A 20,234-nucleotide genomic window follows, 5' to 3' on the forward strand; every position below is an offset into this window, starting at 1 on the left:
TACTTGATTTTCTGTTTTTTTATCTTCATGTTTCATTGTTCAGAATGTTTGAAAACACGTTAGAAGATTTTGGTTCGCGATGGCATTAAAGCCACAACTGAGGGACGATTTAAATTTGTGTAGCCTACAATGGAAATCTTTTTTATTATTATTATTTATAAAAACTATATAACTATTATAAAAAAACATATATTTTTTATAATAACTATATTTATTTTATTCTTTGTTGAGACTGACATAGTTTTAAACATTTTATTTTGATAGTTTAAGATTGAACAGATGGGTCTGGGACAGGCGACAGTGATTTTGCTAACTTCCAGGATCAAGCAAACAGAACGTTACTATTTATTTATTTTTTGAGAACCAAATAATAACATGTAAGGAACGTTCTTTTTAGGTTTTAGTTTTTGCAACCATAAAACCATTATGGAACGTTCTGTACAAGTTATTTTTATGTTATTTAAAAATAACCTCCCGGCAACGTTCTGGGAACGTTATTTTATGGTTGCAAAAACTAAAACCTAAAAAAACGTTCAGAACGTTATTATTTGCTTCTAAAAAAAATCCAAACGGGAACCAAATACTAACGTTAGTGGAACGTTCTGTGTTTGCTGATCCAGGGACAAGAGAAAAACATCTATTAGTTTAAAAAAAATCAACCGATTGTGACCTAAAAGTGTTAAAAACGCCCATGTTTAGTTTGTTTAGCTATGAAGTAACGTTAGAGTTCAGAGAGAGAGAGCGCGTTGGGCACAGTTAAGTGGGAGGGAGCTGAACGTGTGACCAGTCGCAGTAAACTTTCTATCACTTTAATAGAGTTAGTTTAGTTTGACCTGAAATAAGGGAAGATGGCGCGGTGGAGCTGCGGTGCCACGTCTTGTTACACGACAAAAAACAAATTAAATCTATCTAACTCTTTTTTATGTGCTTTTATTTCTTTTTTAAGTATTTGTCCTTTAATCGCTGAAGCTGGGCTGTACACAGCGTCGGACCAAGTTATTATTTTATCACCGGAGAATGTGGACTCGGTGCTGTTTAACTCCAGCGCGACTCGTCTCGTGATGTTTTACGCGACCTGGTGCGGACACTGTATCAACTTCTCACCCACCTGGAAAAGCCTCGCCAGAGATATTAAAGGTTAGTGTGCGCTATATTTCCACACCATGAAGATACTGTTGCAAAGTAAAAATGCTGTTCATGTCCTGTAGCCTCAGTGCAAAATAGTCGACTTCCTTACAATATCATTTACCATGGTAACCGGTTTCCTCAGTCCGAAATATCATAGTTACTGTTTGTGTTACTACAGTAGTAAAACTATGGCATTGTTGGTATCTTTAGCCACCACTGTTAACAAAAAGATATAAACACAATATGGCAGTAATCTTCTACAGGGTTTAAAGGACATTTTAAACACATTGTAATTTTTGCCGAATGTGATGTTTTTGTGAGAGGTTTTAGCCTGCTGTAGCCTATCTTATGCAACACATTGAATTCTGACACACTGAAAACCTTCAGCCTGCAACTTTTAATAACCTCAATGATGTTTCACTAAGCTGTTAAACTAGTCTAGCTTTGTCAGTTGGTCACAGACAGCTAGGTGATATAATGACCTAGTTTGTGCAAAGGCGTTGACCTACACATACACAAGCAATGTCTCAAAACCTAAGCTGTCTACCAAGTAAACGAGTAAGTGACATGCCAAGTGAGCTACCAATAGTGAGCTTAAATAGTGTGTATCACGTGACATAGCTGTCTGCCAAGTGAGTATGTCTACCAGACATCATTGGTGCATTCAGAGTCAATTCATTTTAAGCCATACCAAATAGGCAGTTCCTTTAGGTTTTGAGACGCCACCACCACATTGAAGTGCACATATATTTTTTCCTCTTCTGTTGCTCTAGTTTTGAGGTTTTGGAGATGCTAATCTAGGCTGACGGTGTCTTTGTTCATCAAAAACACTTGTTGGCAGACTCCTGGAAGTCCCCTTTGTGAAAGGTTATTGGAGCATATGTTGTTATAACACAGCCTTTAAACTTTAAACCTACTTTTTGCAACCTCACAACATGCAACTGAAATTGATTTGCAAAAACGTTATCAACCCCATTCTGTGCATTTATTCAGTTTCATAAACTCCGCATTCTGTGTCGTGTTGCTTTTGCAGAATGGAAGCCTGCTGTGGATCTGGCTGCTATTGATTGCGCTGATGAAAGCAACAGAAAAGTTTGCACCAAATTCGGCATCACAGGATATCCCACACTGAAGGTAGTGTGCAGTTAGAGTACAATTACTGTTGCTGTTGTGGTTGTTTAGTTGTAAAGGAAACCTGCAAATGTTTTTAATTTTTTTTCTGTAAAATAACATATATACACTACTGTTCAAAAGTTTTGGGGCAGTAAGATTTTTTTGTTTGTTTGTTGATGCATTAAAATGATGAAAAGTGACAGTAAATACATGTTACAGATGATTTATATTTCAAATGAATACTGTTCTTTAGAACTGTCTATTCATTGAAGAATATTTTCCACAAATATATTTAGCAACAACTGTTTTCAACATTTTTATGATTATTTATTAACATGATGATATTTGAAGGATCATGTGACATTAAAGACTGAGTAACGGCTGATTGAAATTCAGCTTTGCCATCACAGGAATAAATTACATTGTGAAATACATTAAAATAGAAAACTGTTTTTGATCTAATAAATGCAGCCTTGGTGAGCATAACACACTTTAAAAAAATCTTACCAACCTCAAACTTTTGAATGATTGTGACATTTCATCATTTTATGCAATGCTGATTTCATAAAAAAACAGAACTGAAACATTCAAGACAAAGTTGATATTTAATGAAATGTTCCGAACTCTGAAAATGCAAGCAACATCTGAGCAATACAGTTTTGTCTTGTGTGTAGCATATTTTATAAATGTGTGTATACTCCAATTGACTAAATGGAAATGAAGATATTATAAAATCATCTTTAAAAATGGTAGATTGCGTTTATTGGCTCTCATGAAATATTAGAATAAACTGTCTGTAAATTGTTCATAAAACCATTCTCAAATTGTTGCTGCCTCGACAAATGATTTACACAGAAATTCATTCTGCTTGTGTTTCGTGAATGAGGCCCGTTGCAGATTGCAATAGTTTGACTTGTGAGGTTTTTCCACACAGATGAATCCATTTTATTCATGAATAACTGTTCTTTGTTCAGTCATGCACTATGGGTCCGGGCTATTCTGAAGCCAGAGGGACGGACTGATGTAACAGAGTCTGTTAGTTCTTTGTCCATTCTCCATGTAAACATTCAGCTGTTGCCATTCCTTGAATTATTATCTGTCATCAGTTTCCTTCAAGAAAACATCCTGAAATCATCACTACATGTTCCTCTACTGGTTGGGTATTTTCGCATCGGGATTTTGATTAGGATGAGTTTGTGTTCTTGTCTTGTAAAATAAAGTGGTCATTCTTATAAAGGGACTGAGTCCACAGCTTTGATGAATTTTAAGAGGGGGGAGGGGGGGTTAAAAGGAAGAACTGTTGACTAAAGCTGTCAGTGGGGCTCTGCAGGCAACCGATGAGAAGGTCTCAAGTAGCAAAGCTAATGATCTCCCTCTGTCTCTCTCAGTTCTTCCCTGCTTTTTCAAGCAGTGAGTCTACGGGGAAGCAGTTCACTGGTAAAAATGTATTTCTTTATTTCTTTTCTTTCTTATTTTTTTTTAGTTCACTCCAAAATGAAAACATTTCTCTCAGTTACTGATGTTCATGTTGTTCCAAACCTTTATGACATTCTTCCGTCTGTAAGAAACATTCCCACATTTCAGAAGATAAGAAAAGGGGGGAATATAAAGTTTTAAACTGTTCCAGCCAAAATAGACTGGGAGGAATTTGGGAAGAGGAACTAGAAATTCCACATGTAGTCAAATGTAGTTCCACATCACAGCAACTGTTTTTTTTTTTTGTTGTTGTTGTTTTTTTACACTTCAAGAGCAAATGAAAAATCCTAGTGCCACAGATTCTTGTGGTCACATTTTTAGTGCTAGTATTTTACTGACTGAAAATAAAGCATGACAAAACATTTACAACCCAGTCTATCAAAGTCATGAATATCGATTGTTTGTAGCTTAACCTCTGCTCTCTAGCCCCAAAAAGTAGTATAATAGTAATCCAGAGTCTTTTGAATTCATGACAGCTTAGTGTGAGAAACAGCCCTAAATTTACATTGTTATACACTAAAAATCTTTTCCTCTACCAGTTCTGTCATTCTCGGGTGAACTATCCCTTTTAATATCCAATCTAATATCTTAATCAAGATCTGTGATGTGCATGATTATGTGCATGATGACCTTTATCTATGTATGAACATGTTTTGAATGTCCATGTAGGATCCTCGAGGGATGTGAGAGGCCTTCGGCACCACATTATCGATAAATTGGAGAAGCAACATGAGGCTTGGCCACCAGCTTGTCCACCTTTAGAGACAGCTAGGTTAGAACACAATGTCTTACTTTTGTACTCTGATTTTAAAGCATATCTTCATTTTTATTTTTATTTTATTTTTATTTAAAAATTTGGACTTGAATCTCATTTTTTATCCTCTCTTTGTTGAATAAATAAGTTCTGTAATGTAAAAAGCAATAAGGTCAGCGAACATGTTGGTTTTGTGAGCTTTTAGTTGACGTTGCTGTGCAAAAGTTCACTCATATGCTCATAGGGAAGGAAAAGGACACACCATATTTGCATCATACTCCTTTCTCTATTTTGGTGTCATCTGTCAAATCATTGCAGGAAATGTTTACATAAAAAGCTTTTTGTCCTCTGAAAGCCAATAAGTAGAGAAAGCACAGAAATGTCAGAAATAGTTTAGAGAGGGATTTAAGGTTTCGAGTTAAAAAAAAATATATATATTCTCACTTTCTTAGCGCTATTCCCGCTCATTTGCAGGGTCCGCTTCACACACACACATGATTTGGCACAGGTTTTACGTCGGATGCCCTTCATGTCAAAAATTTAAACTAAAATATATATATTAAATGTGTTAAAAAAAAAAGTTAGCATCATAGTTAAATTAGTTTAAGACTTGCTTTTAGTAGGCTCTCTAGGTAGGATATGAGTATATGAGATATGAGTCAGACCGTGTCCTCGTTATAGACCGGTTTGCATCACATTATCTTTACCTATTTGAATATAATACATTTTCTCTCCACAGTGAGGCAGAGATCGACAACTTTTTTCAGACCAACAATGTAAAGCACCTCGTTCTTGTGTTTGAGAGGAAAAACTCCTATGTGGGGAGAGAGGTGAGATCAGTTTACACAAAGATGATTTAAAGGAATAATTCATGTCATTATTTAGTCACCATGTCGTTCCAAGTCTGTATTCCTTTCATGGAACACAAAACAATAGATTTAGACTAATTTGTTCATAATTATTTTCATGTATTTTCAAGCTTCAATCTTTCTATTAAGACTTAATGGAAAAATACGGAATAACTTTTGTTGAATAGGATTTTTCTGTACAAAATTTACTAATGTACTATAGGTTAGATTAGATTAGATTTTTGGATATTTATCTTAAGTGACGTTGAATTGTTTTTCTTTATTGTTTTTCTTTAGGTGACATTGGATTTGTTGCAGTATGAGAACATAGCTGTGCGCAGGGTTTTGGACACAGAGACAAGTTTGGTGTCCAGGTTTGCTGTGACCGATTTTCCTTCCTGCTACCTGTACTACCCGTCCAAATACATGTGTAGAATAAAAGTGTAAGTGCTCCATTTCCTTCATTCATCTCTACAGCAGATGTAAAATCAGTTTACATGATTTTGCAATGACTAATTTCATGGAAAAAATCCATTTTCACGCTGTTTTTTGGTATAAAATGTTGTATAAATCAGAATATGAATGATATATGAACAAACCCCTCTGTAAAAACCTTAAGAATATAGATAGGAATACATCTGGAAAGTTTGGTGTATGTAAGTGCTGCTGAAGTGGAGATTTCTGGCTCAGAGTATGAGAAAAAGTATTGTATTTGTATTTGTATTGTAAAAATTCATACTTTTTAGTGGAAACAACTATTTACAGATAGCCTAGAAATCTAGACGCACCCTAGCGGCAGCAAAATGTATTTTGCAGCCAGGTGGGTCTAGGCACTCTCAATAGACCTTCTAGCTGCAAAAACCTAAATTGGGTCAGGCCAATCACGTCGCTTATAGAGTAGGCGGGGCGGGCTTAACATATGACGACAGAGTTGCGACGGTTACCTGCCTGCGACTTGAAAACAAAGAATGACGGCTGCTGGAGAACAGTCTTTCGAATCGGCTTTGTCCGCGACTCTGGAGGACATGGAGTTAAGTTTTTCTTTGAGAAAAGAGCAAAGAACGGCACTTAAGTCATTGTTTAAAAAAGGAAGATGTGTTCGTCGTTTTGCCGGCCAGATATGGCAAAAGTTGAATGAATCTATCAACTAGCTCCGCTGTTGGGAAAACGCTCTGGTTGGTTGAAGCGCTGTCCTATTGCGTGCAGAGGGAATTTGAAAGACAGCCGTTTATCCCACCCCTCGGAGTGAGCGTGTCTATGGTGAGTTGCCAGACTAAACATCTTGATGTAGTCTGGCTTGCCAGGCTAATTTACAGACACAATATCTTATCAAATCATTAGCAACAACAATACAAACCACCTAAAACACATCAAAACTTATAACACAGCATTTATGGCCTTCAACTGAACAGAACCCCAGTTAAAAAAAATGTAAAAAACACACACAACCGGTCCCATGTAGAATCACGTTGTCAGAAATTGACATCAGCCAATGAGATTTCGCTTTTAGAGTTAAATGCCCCATTGTACTTTCACGATTGGTTGCTGATAAAAAAGGAAATGACCATATTTGGATACAGGAGAGAGAGAGAGCTTTCCAACAGTATATGTGATGACAGGGTGCAGACAGCGATCGCGGAGACATGTTATCGAAGACAAATAGCCCAAAATCTCAAAATTGACCAGTGAAAAAAACCCCAATGTTTTTGCCTGCCGTGTCTCCCCTTAAATCATGTCAATTAAAGGTAGGGTAGGCAATTTTTGGAGCGGCAAGCAAAAGCAAGCTAGCTTTGAAAGCATAAGATCCCACCCTCCCTTCAGAGTGTCTCCAAAGCCACGCCTCCTTCAAAACACATGAACACACACAGCAGAGTTTGCAAAGCGTCACGAGACGAGAGATGACGTTAAACTACCTCATGTTTTAAAGCACATAACATTACAATAATAATGAACTTGAACAACTTAGAGCGCTGACCTGTACCACCTGACTGCTGCAGATTCATTTCAGCATTGATAGTGTTGCGTGTTGCCATTGAAACCGAGTATAAATTCACAAGTTTCCATCTCTTCCAAATGACGGTAGTTATGGCGTGAGCGCAGCATTAGCTCATTGTTTTGGTTCAGGAGGAACTGTAAAAGGTGGCTGTTGTTTCGGTTGCGGTGCTCGTGACTAACGCGCTGTTGAAGTGTGATGTCTGCACCTGCAGGGTTCATGGAGGTATGGAAATACATATGTTGACAGATAGGTAGGACATCGTATCACTGCATTCGGACTGAATGCAATGATTGGATGAACATTTTATGGTCCTGTGCTTCCACAGAGAATATATATATTCATATAAATACATTTAGACCACTTAACTTAGTGATTGCAGGATGTGAAGAGACTTTCAACCAGCATAACAAAAAATGTTTCTGGAACAAATCGCCTACCTATATGTAGATAATTGGCTAAAGAATGTGGTCGTAAAACAGATGAAGGAAGTATTTGGGATACCTTTTATTATTGCTCATGCTCATACTTAAGATTATCATACAAAAGTATTACACTTCAATATTTAACTTTTTCTGTACTGTTTGTGCTACAGGCATGAATAATGCCTCAAATCATGTTTCTTTTTGAGGCGAGCTGTGCTGTTACTTTTCTAAGCAACCAGACTTCCAGATTTTGATTGTTTTTTTTATAAAACAGTTGAAAAAAATTATATAGATTTGAATTGGAAAGAACAAAATTACACACTTTGCCTTTAATCTCTCTTTCTTGGTGCATGAGTTAGAGCCGAGGCATTTAACTCTTAGATTCTTATAATTAAGTATTTAGCATTTGCCTGATCCCATCTTCTCAGTTTTATGATCATTAGCCATTCCAGGAAAAATCTCCACAACATCTGGCAATGTTAATGAGACAACAGAGTTTTAATACATGCCATTATTCAAGATCACAGAGCTTTCATAATCATTTCTAACCAGGAGCATAAATCAGAGGTTTACTTGCTTTGTTATGCTTGTTTGAGAAAAATAACTTGGCACGGGTGTGGGGCTCTTTAGATGACAAATGCAAAAGAGAAATGATTTATGGTTGGCTTATGTTGTTTCCGTCCTTCTTGATGGTGTGCAGAGGGTGTGCGCATGTGTGTGGAGGGGGTTTTAATCTTCTACACCGAAACAATAGTGTTCATTTTTTTGCGTTTCACCTGCCAAACAGTCCCTGCTCTGCAGAGCAACAGATGGCGTGCCGTCAGGTCTGAATGCGTGATTGATCTCGTGTAACATGTGCAAAAATACAAACACACACGCTCTATCTCCACGATCTCCCTGGGCGGAACAGGTCCTTGTGGTCTCAGAAGCGTGCCGTCAGACCCTGGGGACCTCAGGCTTTGCCCCGTCTCCCCGGCGAGGGTTGATTGAAGCCTGGGTAGATGAGGGAGTGTGTGTCCGCCTGTGCGAGAGACTCAGGAATGCACAGTGGTGTTTATTGTTTGATTGCCAGGGTTAGTGAAGAGGGTAATGATCAGTAATGACATCTCATCAGCACGCCACACCCACCATCTGCTCAGCCGAGGAAGAAAGGTAAATGGATGATAGTGGAAAACAGGAGAAGTGAGACATGGGAGCATAAGCTCACAATGCATTCCTAGACACAATTAATATTTTTTGGGGGGAAAGTAGCTTTTTAACATTATTCATTTCCAGAATTCTTAAGAAAGGTTTGAATTCGAGTGTCAAGAATTCAGGAGTCAGTTTTATATCTAGAGGCTGTGGTAGCCAGTGGTACAGTGGCAGATATAATGCCAAATAGTAAGATAAGGTCAGTAAGATATATATATATATATATATATATATATATATATATTAATTAATATATATATATATATATATATATATATATATATATATATATATATATATATATATATATATATATATATATATATATATATATTAATGATTTTATTTACCAAGGATGCATTCAAATGATCAGAAGTTACAGTAAAGACATTTGTTACATTTATGTTTCTATTCATAAAAGAATTATGAAGAAATCTACAAAATATTAAGCAGTTTTTAAGCTGATTTTTAAGTAAATGCAGCCTTAGTGAGTATAAGAGATTTTTTTCAAAAACATTTAAAAAAATCTTACAGACCCCAAATTTTTTAACAGTATATTTTTTCATCCATAAGGCTACCTGTTGGTATAATTTTGAATTGACACAAAGGAAAATAACACTTCTGTTAATCAGCCAGGCATACCCTTTTTTTTTTTTTTTTTTTTTTTTTTTATCTCCTTGACATGGGAATTTCTATTAAAGTCATATTTAAAAATGCATCTCAAAATGTCCAAACATCAGTTGATGAATCTGCCTGGCCGATATTTTAGTCGCTTTAGTCACAAATTAAATCTTTTACCTCACTTCCCGTCTATAACTCGACTTCACATACTGTCAGCATATGTAATGCATTTGATGAAGAACATATTTCTCGATCCAGTATTTTCTGTAAGTATGCATGTAGTTTGAATACAATCTGAACACTTCTGCCCTGTCAGATGCGGTAGGTCATTTTTGTGCCTACTGTTTTATGAATGCTATGTATTCTGACATACTACTCATTTGACATACTGCATTTTGCACACTGTGTAGTAGGGAAGTAGTTATATTTGGAAGTAGAGTGACTGTCTCTACCCTATCTCTGGCTCTAATCCAGACCCTAACCTTAACTCTTCTTTTAATTCCTGTCCTAAATTGAACTGATTCAACAAAGAGCAGCTCTATAAACATGGATTTTGAGCTCTTCTGGGTTCTGACCGACATGATAACCACTCCACATTCTTTTGTCAAATGTTGTCTCATACTTGGTCATGTTTAGTGGTTGTGTGACCCTCATTCCTTTTTCTCCTCCCTTAGACTCAGTGAAGCTCGTACTTTCTACACATATACCCTCCAGAGGTTGCCAGGGGTAGTGCGGACAGGCAAACCCCAGATTCCCATCATTGATCTCATCAAGAACTCAACTCTAGAGGAATGGAGACCGTTTAACAAGTTAGTGCACACAAGCTGACATAGAGTAATCAACCATTGAGCCATTTAAGCCTCTAAATTGTTCATTGTCTTCCCACATTTAGACATAATTTACATATTCATGCATAATTTAATTATTTACATGGTGACTAGATTAATGCACTGAACAAACTGTTACAGGATGCTAATTTTTATTAAGTCTTATTACACTTAACAAATCAGTAGTTAATGAAAAGTTAATGAAAGTTAAAATATGATTGAACATTCATAAATCAAAGTTTCATTTGTTTAAGGCAGGGTTCACCAATCTCGGTCCTGGAGGGCCACTGTCCTGCAGAGTTTAGCTCCAACCAGCTCCAACACACCTGTTTGAAAGTTTCTAGTATGCCTACTGAGACCTTGATTAGCTGGTTCAGGTGTGTTGAATTGGGGTTGGAGCTAAACTCTGCAGGACAGCGGCCCTCCAGGACCGAGATTGGTGAACCCTGGTTTAAGGGATAGTTCACCCAGAAATGTAAAATGTCATCATTTACTGACCCTCATATCGTTTCAAACCTGTAACACTGCATTCACACGGGGCGTCAACGCTTGACGGAGGGTGTGTCTGAAACTCGGTGCTGATGCAACCATTATAGTGACAACAGCCAATCACATTACTTTTCCAGTGTTGGATGATCGCTTTTGGCTAGCGTCTGCTAAGTACACGAGTAAAGTAAGCGAGAAGCGGTAACGCCGACACCCAGTGTGAATCCACTGTAAGACTTATGAAGAGATACAATCACTTTATATGATGAACAGAATTATTCTAGGCTTTCGTTCACATATATGCATAGAGCAAATGGTAAGCCATCACATATGGTAAACACAGAAGCTTGTGCATTCGTAACGTGCTAAGACGAACCTCATTGGTTCTCATGTAAGCAAGAAGTGATCGTATCTCTTCGTAATACTTAAATTAAACCGCTTAATTCATATGGATTCATTTTACAACCTTTTTGGATATTTTTGGTTTTGGTAACCTGGACTTTCAATGGAGGGACAGAAACATGTTAGGTTTCATTAAAAATATCCTAATTTATGTTTTGAAGATTAACCAAAGTTATGGGTTTGGAACAAAATGAGGGTGAGTGAAATATGAGAGAATTTTAATTTTGAGTGAACTATCCCTGTAAGTGTTATTTAATGTAATCATGCTTTCTACAACAATGATGTGTTATAGTTAAAGGGATAGTTCAAGAGAAAATTTAAATTTTGGTTGAACTATCCCTTGAACTATGACACATCATTGTTGTAGAAAGCATGATTACATTAAATAACACTAGGGATAGTTCACCCAAAATGTTTAATTCTCTTTTACTCACCCTCATGCTATCCCCAATGTATATGAATTTCTTTCTTCAGATAAACACAAAAAAAGAAAAGAAAAAAAGAAAAAAGTCTGTATAATGAAAGATGGGATATGCTCGAAAAAACACACACAGCGATCATGATGGTACTGCGGAAGCAAAGAGGACCGCCACTTCTTTGCGTAAGCTCCACAACACACTTACATCACGCATCACAACGTCCCTCTCAAGAACGCTTGAATGGCAGTATACTGGATGCAATGACCTATCGTTTCACTTCAGAAGTCATTGATTCAACCACTGGGGTCATATGGATTACCATCACGATCGCTGTGTGTGGTTTTTCAAGCGTCAACCTAGCAGCACCTATTCACTTGCATTATATGGACTAACAGAGATGGAATATTTTCCTAAAAATCTCCTGAAGAAAGAAATTAATATACATTGGGGATAGCATGAGGGTGAGTAAATGATTTTCATTTTTGGGTGAACTATCCCTTTAAAGTGTTAACAAATCAAATCATGTGGCCTTTCGTAGTTGCCTCTCATGATTTAAATGGTACACATAATGTCAGCGATTGTCCTACAGAGGTTTCTATGTGTGTGTGTGTATTTAGGACGCGTGTGTACATGTCTGATTTGGAATCAGCGCTGCACTATTCTCTGCGTGTAGAGCTGTCTGGTCACATCAGCATTAGTGGAGACAATCTGAGTGCACTCAAAAAGTACATAAATGTACTGGCTAAGGTGAGTCCATCATTAAACACACATTAAATATCTAGTTTTTTAAATATCTATCCTTTTATTTCATAGCAACTGTATTAGCCAAGTCAGTTCACATGACAAACCACTAGAGGGAGATACACTGAACATTTCATTCTAAGAGGTGTTTTTCAACCCTTAGCACAAAGATTTTCAGTGCTTGTGGACTTAAATGATCTTGGAGATCAGTCAAATTTTAGAAAGGTTTAGACATATGGTCAAATGGATGATTCAGGGAGAAAATATATCAGCACTTATGACAAAAATGGTACAGCGGTAATAAAAGCTTGATGCTGAAATGTTTTCACAGCAGCATGTGCACTTGATGCAAAACCACTGATGTTATTTTCTGACATTTAAGAATGCATCCAAGGTATTCCGTTTTCATTTTCCTTTTAAAAGAGCTGAAAATAACTTAATTTTAATTTTTTTAATGAAAAGAAAATAATTTAGACTGCAATTGCTTATCTTAAAAAATGCATACTAAAAGCATAATTATTTGAGTTATTTAACTATTCATAATATGTCTTTGATTCTGGGTATTTCACTGCATTGGTGCACTGTTCTATTGTTTCCTCACAATCTTTCTCACAAGAAATGTTCACCTCGCAATCAAATAAATACATATGTATCATGGTATTATGTGACCTTATTTTAATGATAATAAATATAATGTCTTATATATTCTTTGATTATGAGGGTGAAATATGAATTGAACATTTCTTAACATTGAGATTCACTCGAATATTCCCTATATGTTGTCTTTCTTCTTTCTCTTACTGTTCTCTGCTGGATCAGACACGTGCCACGGATCTCTTTGATGAGGTCTGAGACAATGACCTTTCGCTGGCTTTGCGTCCGTCCAGCGTAGCACTGCCAATCTCTCTGATTATTTAGGGCTCTCCAGGGAAGGTCTACACAGATGCCTGGAGGAGTGGCAGGGGCCCTGGGCAGGCCTCCCATTAACTGTGGTTAGTTTTGTCAATATTCCCGGCTCCCTCTGGTATTCTAGTGTTAGCTGGGCCTCTTCAGAGTGTCCTTGCTGTTTTTGGCCTGCTCTTTTGAGCTGCCTTGTTAAACAGACACGCTGGCTGCATTAATTGACACTCTGTGAAGAGGAAGTGTTTAACCCCACTAAAGCAAAGCATGGAGAGATTAATGGTGGCACGGAGGAACAAGCACATTCTCTCACACACATACACACACACACTCCGTGTTCTGAGCTGAAGATCTGTACAGTGGCTTGAATGCTAAACACAGTTAGGTTGGCTGCTTACAGATTTGGTGCTTTAGATTAAGATGCTTAGAATGCAGACAGACTGATGTAATGGGGTAATCCTGTGAACCTACCCTCTCGTCCTGAACCTTCTCCTGCACCAGGTGACCCTGGGGTCTTTAAAATGACACACAAAAATATATGTATAAGAAACAGTATATGTGACGAATAGCTGTTTTCTATTTTTATTTGATTATTTTAAATTATTTACTATTTTATTATTTAAAAATGTATGTGTGTGTGTATATGTGTATATATACAGTGCTGGTCAGAATTATTTGCCCCCTTGGTAAATATGATCAAAGATGGCTGTAAAAAATAAATATGCATTGTATGGACAGATGAAAAAAATAGCTTTTTTGTAGCAAACACTTAATATAGGTCTGGTTCATACAGGAATACAAAAAGTAGCCCATGTGTAAAATGAAATACTCTGCTGTATCTTTAATGCTGTGGGCCTAATTTTCTGCAAGAGGTCCTGGACATCTTGTTCAGATACATGGCATCACGGATTCGATCAAATACCAACGGATAAAAATTCAAAACCTGACAGTCTGTGCTAGAAATCTTATAACGGGACAAGTTTGGATCTTCCAACAGGACAGTGATCCAAAAACAAACATCAAAATCAAAATCAAAATGGGTCACTGAGCACAAAACCAAGCATCTGCAATGGCCATCCCAGTCCCAGACCTGAACCCTATAGAAAATGAGTGGAGTGAACTGAAGAGAAGAAGCGCCAACATGGATCTGGGAATCTGAAGGATCTGGAGAGATTCTGTATGGAGGAATGGTCTCTGATCTCTGGTCAGGTGTTCTCCAAACTCATCAGGCATTATAGGAGAAGACTCAGAGCTGTTATCTTGGAAAAAGGAGGTTGCAAAAAGTATTTAATAAAAGGGGGCAAATGATTGTTCCCAATGTGTTTTGGAGAAAAACATTAATTTCATAATGTGATTTTTTCCCCCCACTTTCAATTCTTTTACTTCACTTTTACTTTTTTTTTTTTTACTTTTTTTTTTTTTTAATGAAATATCAAAAGGATAAACAATGCATATTTATTTTTTACAGCCATCTTTGATCATATTTACTATATGCAAATAATTCTGACCAGCAATGCATATGTGTGGACTGTATACTGTATATATACTGTATATAGCACAGTGGTTTACTGCCAGAGTGGAGTTTGACACAGCAGTGTTTTCCTCGGTCACGTTGTTGCTTAACGTATCTGGGTTTGCAGCACAATCCGGATTTGTATGAATCAGAACATGTATTTCAGGATTAAAAGAGTGGATCTTGGAGACATGAGAGCATTACAGAGAGGCTTTAGGATTACCCATCTTTATCCTGCTTTCTTGAAAGAGGCTTCCTGCCACGCAAGAGGGAGAGAATAAAACAAGGAATTAGAAGGCAATTTGAGGTCCAGATCCAGCCGTGCCTCCATCTTTTATCTCAGGGCATGGTGTCCAAATGTCTGATCCTGCGTTTCCTGTTTTCATTCGAACAACTTTCAGAGATCCCTAATGTTGGGGGACACCTAGCACCTGCTGTTGGTTAGTGCCGTGATAACAGGGAAACAGTTTAGATGGCTTTTACATGGCCCACTTGTATATGAGTCCCAGAGGGTGAGATTAAACGGGGGTCTTCCTCGGTGCTTGGCCAACAGATGCCTTCTCTTTTGAACCACTGCAGAGAGAGAGAGACTGTGGTTTCTTGAATGCTGATACTAATCGGATTGGAGATGACATATTGCTAGGGTGAAGTGGATTGTCATGGTCCGAAGGGGAGGAAGAAGGGAGAGCGGGGAGCTGAATCAGTAAGGACAGTGATTGGAAAGGGCTGTTTGTGGTTAGTGATCTATATCCCTGCTTTGGTAAATGGAATATGCAGAGGGTATATATATATATATATATATATACTCTTAAAAATACTGGATATAATGAAAATACTGTTTGAGAAACTGTCTGAATATCAGAGTACAGTATCTTTGAAAACATTGTCTTTTCTTGAAAAGATAATCACTACAGAGGTCCCTAAAAGTCACTCTTAAAAATGTCTGAATGTTATTGCATTAGATAGCAGAGTATCATGGCATCTGCAAAAAAAATTACTTTTCTGTGCCATTATTAACTTAAACAAACTGGTCCAATTTTTAGTAGTTGTGTAAAGTCAGTTTCCCTCAAGTTCACTCATTGACTATGGGCATGTAACATTTGACAACCAAATACAGTATCAGTATGCTTTATCAGTAACACTGTACAATAAGGTTTAATTCTTTATTATTAGTTAATGCTTTAGGTTTTATAAACTAACAGATTATTAAAAGTTATAAATACTGTTGTACTTTGTTAATGTTAATTGATAAATATACTTTTCGTAATTATTTCGTGTTCAATATCATAATACATTAACAAATCTTTTTTAGTGTATTAATATATGTAGAAATTAACATTAAAGTATAATGAATAAATGCTGAAGAAGTATTGTTCATTGTTATTTCAAGTGTTTTTGCTAATTGAACCTCATTGTGACATGTTATCCTGTTATCCTGTTGCTTTTGTGCTACATTTCTCTAAAGTAAATACGACTTGGTTAATATTTTGATAGAAAATGTAATGACATAACAACCCAAAAATTTTGAACGGTAGTGTAAAATGTATGTACTGTAAGTTATTTTAAAAGAAGTTGGTTGCATTTATTTGATCAAAATACAGTAAAATCTGTAATATATTATTGCGAAAAAAAAATAACTTTTTTATTTTAATGTACTTTAAAATGTAATTTAAAATGTAAAAAGTGTGATTGCAAAGTTGATTTTCAGCATCATTACTCCAGTTTTCAGTGTCACATGATCCTTCAGAAATCATTCTAATATGATGATTTGCTGCTCATGAAACATTTCTTATTATTATTATCAATGTTTAAAACAGTTGTGCTGCTTAATATTTTTGTGGAAACTATGAAAGATTTTTTTCAGGATTCTTTAATGAATAGAAAATTCAATAGAACAGCATTTATTTAGGATAGAAATTTAAAAAATGTAAAAGTTTTGATCAATTTAATGCATCCTTGCTGAATAAAAAAATTAATTTCTTTAAAAAAAAAATCTTTTGAATGGTATTGCATGTGTTGCCAAAGCATCCAAATACTTTTGGGGCCAGCGTATATCGAAGTGTGTGAGCCAGTTGACTGCATTGTTTTCTTTACTTTAAACTATTAACCAGACCAAATATTGAGTCCATTAGAATTTGTATCTGTGTACTTTCTCCATGCAACTCGTAAAGAGACTTTGCAGCATAACAGAATGATTCCACAGCCTCTCATTCACTAGCTGCCAGCACCCTGGAGAGTTATTCACACGGGCCGTGTTGTTTTGATTGCAGAGATTCAGAACAGAGTTTTCACCTAGTTTTGAACAATGCCTTTTGTATGAGCAATCCCAGATTACCCTCTTCAGCATCCAGGTCTGGTAATGAGCTTTTCACACTAGTTAGAGGCCAGACCAGTGCACAGATCTATTTAACACACACACACACACACACACACACACACACACTCAGAGACTTTCTACTTTTCCCACCTGTGCAGCTTTGATTAGCTTTCCTCCTTGGCTGCGTTCTCAATGGCCGAATCTCCCAGATTAAGGAAACAAATCAGAATGGAGTGGGGCGTTGGGGTTAAGTAAATCTCTGCAAGGCCTTTTTAAGTGAGCTGCGTTTTAATAGAGATCCTGTTAGAGGGTGATGAATAGAAGACCACACCATGCTGAACAGATGGCCACAGGAAAATTGAAAAGACGCAAGAGCACAAATCAAAGAAAGGTGCACCTCTGGGATCCTGTGGGGCCTCCCCACAAACACACACACACACACCACACACACCACACACACACACACACACACACACACACACACACACACACACACACACACACACACACACACACACACACACACACACACACACACACACACACACACACACACACACACACACACACACACACACACACACACACACACACACGGGCATTGGCCTGCACTAATGTGGCTGTGTTTATGGGGCCATGACGGAATGTTAGCGTTGGCTTTGTGGCCCCAGCTCAGACACAGAATTGTAAGGTCAGCACTGGCGTCCGTCCAGGGCCATTGAATCTGTCCATTCCCTCGTGCCACATGGCTCAGGCTGGTCATTACTTCACTGAGCTTCTAGAGTCTTCCACACACACACACACACACACACACACATTCTTTAACACTATAAAATTTGCACTGGTGTAAGAAAGAAGTGCATCTACCAATAGTACATTCAGTGTTGCTTTTTAATACTGAAGGAAAAAGAAGACTTAATATTTAATTTTATTATTAAATAATAATGTTAAAAAGTGTTCTTTGTTTCATTGGTTTAAAAAATTAATTTGAATAATATATTATTAGCATTATGTTTTGTAATGTCATTGTTAATAATATTAATAATTATTATTATATTTAATAATTGTTAATATGTCAATAATAATAATTATTATTAATAGTAGGTGGTAGTAGTAGTGGTAGTGTTAGGGAAAGTTACTTTTAAAAGTAATGCATTACAATATTGCAGAAGAATAGGATGCAGGAGAAGAAACACTTACTTCAGCCATAAAAAAAAAAACCCTGAAACACAAATATGAGGTTATTCTAAAGTCAGCTTTGCTTATTAGTATGGCTGAATTGGATCTTCGAAGGTCAGCAGCAAAGACATTGGTTATTAATGTGAGATTAAATACGTAAAGTATATTTTTGTAATTTAACATATTTAATTATTACAGGTTTGCATAATATTGAGTTTGCATTTCATCTTTTTTGTACAGCGCCTCTGCTCTTACTCCCGATTTCTCTCAACATGGGGACAGGAGAGGTGTCAGTCAATAATTGGGAAAACAAAGTAACTTGTGTAACTTTGTTGTAAATTTAGATGTAATGCGTTACTTTAATAGTTGCTTGAAAAAAGTAGGATTAAATGTATCATTGAAAGTTGTTTTTTAACCTGAAATAAAGAACACTAATAAATAATAATCAATAACTATTGATCGATTATAACAACAACAATAATAATAGTGGTAACACTTTGGTTTAGGGTCCAATTCTCACTATTAACTAGTTGCTTATTTGCATTCATATTACTAGGATATTGGCTGTTTATTAGTACTTATAAAGCACATATTAATGCCTTATTCTGCATGACCATATTCTACGTCCCTTAATCCTACCCAATACCTAAACTTAACAACTACTTTACTAACTATTAATATTAGTTTCTATAATTAGTTTATTGAGGCAAAAGTTGTAGCTAATAGTTAGTTAATAGCTAACAGACCCCAATCTATAGTACCATAATAATTATTGTTGTTGTTAGTATTGTTATTTTTATTTTTTACAACATTTAATAAAGGTTAGCATGTCCTGTAACTGTGATCAATGTATACGTATGTGTGTGTGTATGTATATATGTGTATATATTTAGTGTAATTAGTGTATATATATATATATATATATATATATATATATATATATATATATATATATATTTATATATTTATATATTTATATATTATTATTATTATTATTATTATTTTATTTTTTTTTTATTTTTTTTTTATTTTATTTTTTTTTTTTTTTTTTTAAGGAACATATTCTCATGACTGTAACTCTTCAGAGCATTGCAATGTCTACTGTACTTTCACTGTTACTTAGCGTCTTCTAGTAGCACATTAGCAAATCTAGTGATCTCACCATTTGACAACAGCTACTGGCGTTGCAGAAATGGCTGTCACATTTATAAGGTTTAAAAGAACTTATGTAAATGATGAGATGCTTTAGCTTAGCCTAGTCCCAAACACAAGTGTGTGATTGTGTGTGTGTGCTTGTTTTGTTTGTGTAGTATTTCCCAGGTCGTCCGTTTGTAAAGAGTGCACTGAAGACCATGGACGACTGGTTACAACTACAGAAGGGGACAGAGATCAGATACAGCGATTTGAGAGATGTGCTGGACAATGCTGCAAAGGTTAGTCAAGCTTACCTGAGCAGAACATTTCAGAAAATGCTCTGGTTTTCATTTTTTATTTCCATTTATGACTATATTAGAAATTGTAAATTAGAATTTTGACAACCAGACATTTGATATAGCAAAGTACTGCATTTATTTGAAAAGGTACCCGAATTTGTCAATACTTCGATGTAAGCATTTCTCCACTTAGTCTTGGGTCATGAGGTCAGTGTATTGGGATACTGTCACTCACTTAAATTTATTAAAACATTTATTTAAACTATTTAAGCTGTTGCAAGCACAATTTCAATACATGACATTCAACATCACATGCAGGCTGCATAAACATTTTCATAAGGCTAAGGCATAGTGATTATACGCTATGGTTAGATGTTCAAATTTAAGCAAAAGAGCTGCGTTTACTTAAAATGATAGTTCATCCAAAAATGAATATTCCGTCATCATTTACTCACTTTCGTGTCGTTC

At 36.2% G+C, this 20,234-nt stretch overlaps 1 protein-coding gene across 1 annotated transcript in view; it reads left to right on the forward strand.

The window, feature by feature from the left end:
• The first annotated feature begins 730 nt into the window (after positions 1-730).
• qsox1 (quiescin Q6 sulfhydryl oxidase 1) overlaps positions 731-20,234 on the forward strand; it is a 29,706-nt gene continuing 10,202 nt past the window's right edge. The window contains exons 1-9 of the mRNA XM_084086761.1: positions 731-1,137; positions 2,162-2,262; positions 3,630-3,678; positions 4,387-4,489; positions 5,211-5,301; positions 5,617-5,762; positions 10,224-10,358; positions 12,301-12,430; positions 19,644-19,766. Coding sequence (XP_083942887.1) covers positions 849-1,137; positions 2,162-2,262; positions 3,630-3,678; positions 4,387-4,489; positions 5,211-5,301; positions 5,617-5,762; positions 10,224-10,358; positions 12,301-12,430; positions 19,644-19,766 — 1,167 coding nt within the window. The 5' untranslated portion in view covers positions 731-848. The remainder of the gene's footprint in view (positions 1,138-2,161; positions 2,263-3,629; positions 3,679-4,386; positions 4,490-5,210; positions 5,302-5,616; positions 5,763-10,223; positions 10,359-12,300; positions 12,431-19,643; positions 19,767-20,234) is intronic.

Source organism: Abramis brama (assembly GCF_963993115.1).
Source record: "Abramis brama genome assembly, chromosome: 16".
In the NCBI taxonomy this organism is placed as follows: Eukaryota; Metazoa; Chordata; class Actinopteri; order Cypriniformes; family Leuciscidae; genus Abramis; species Abramis brama.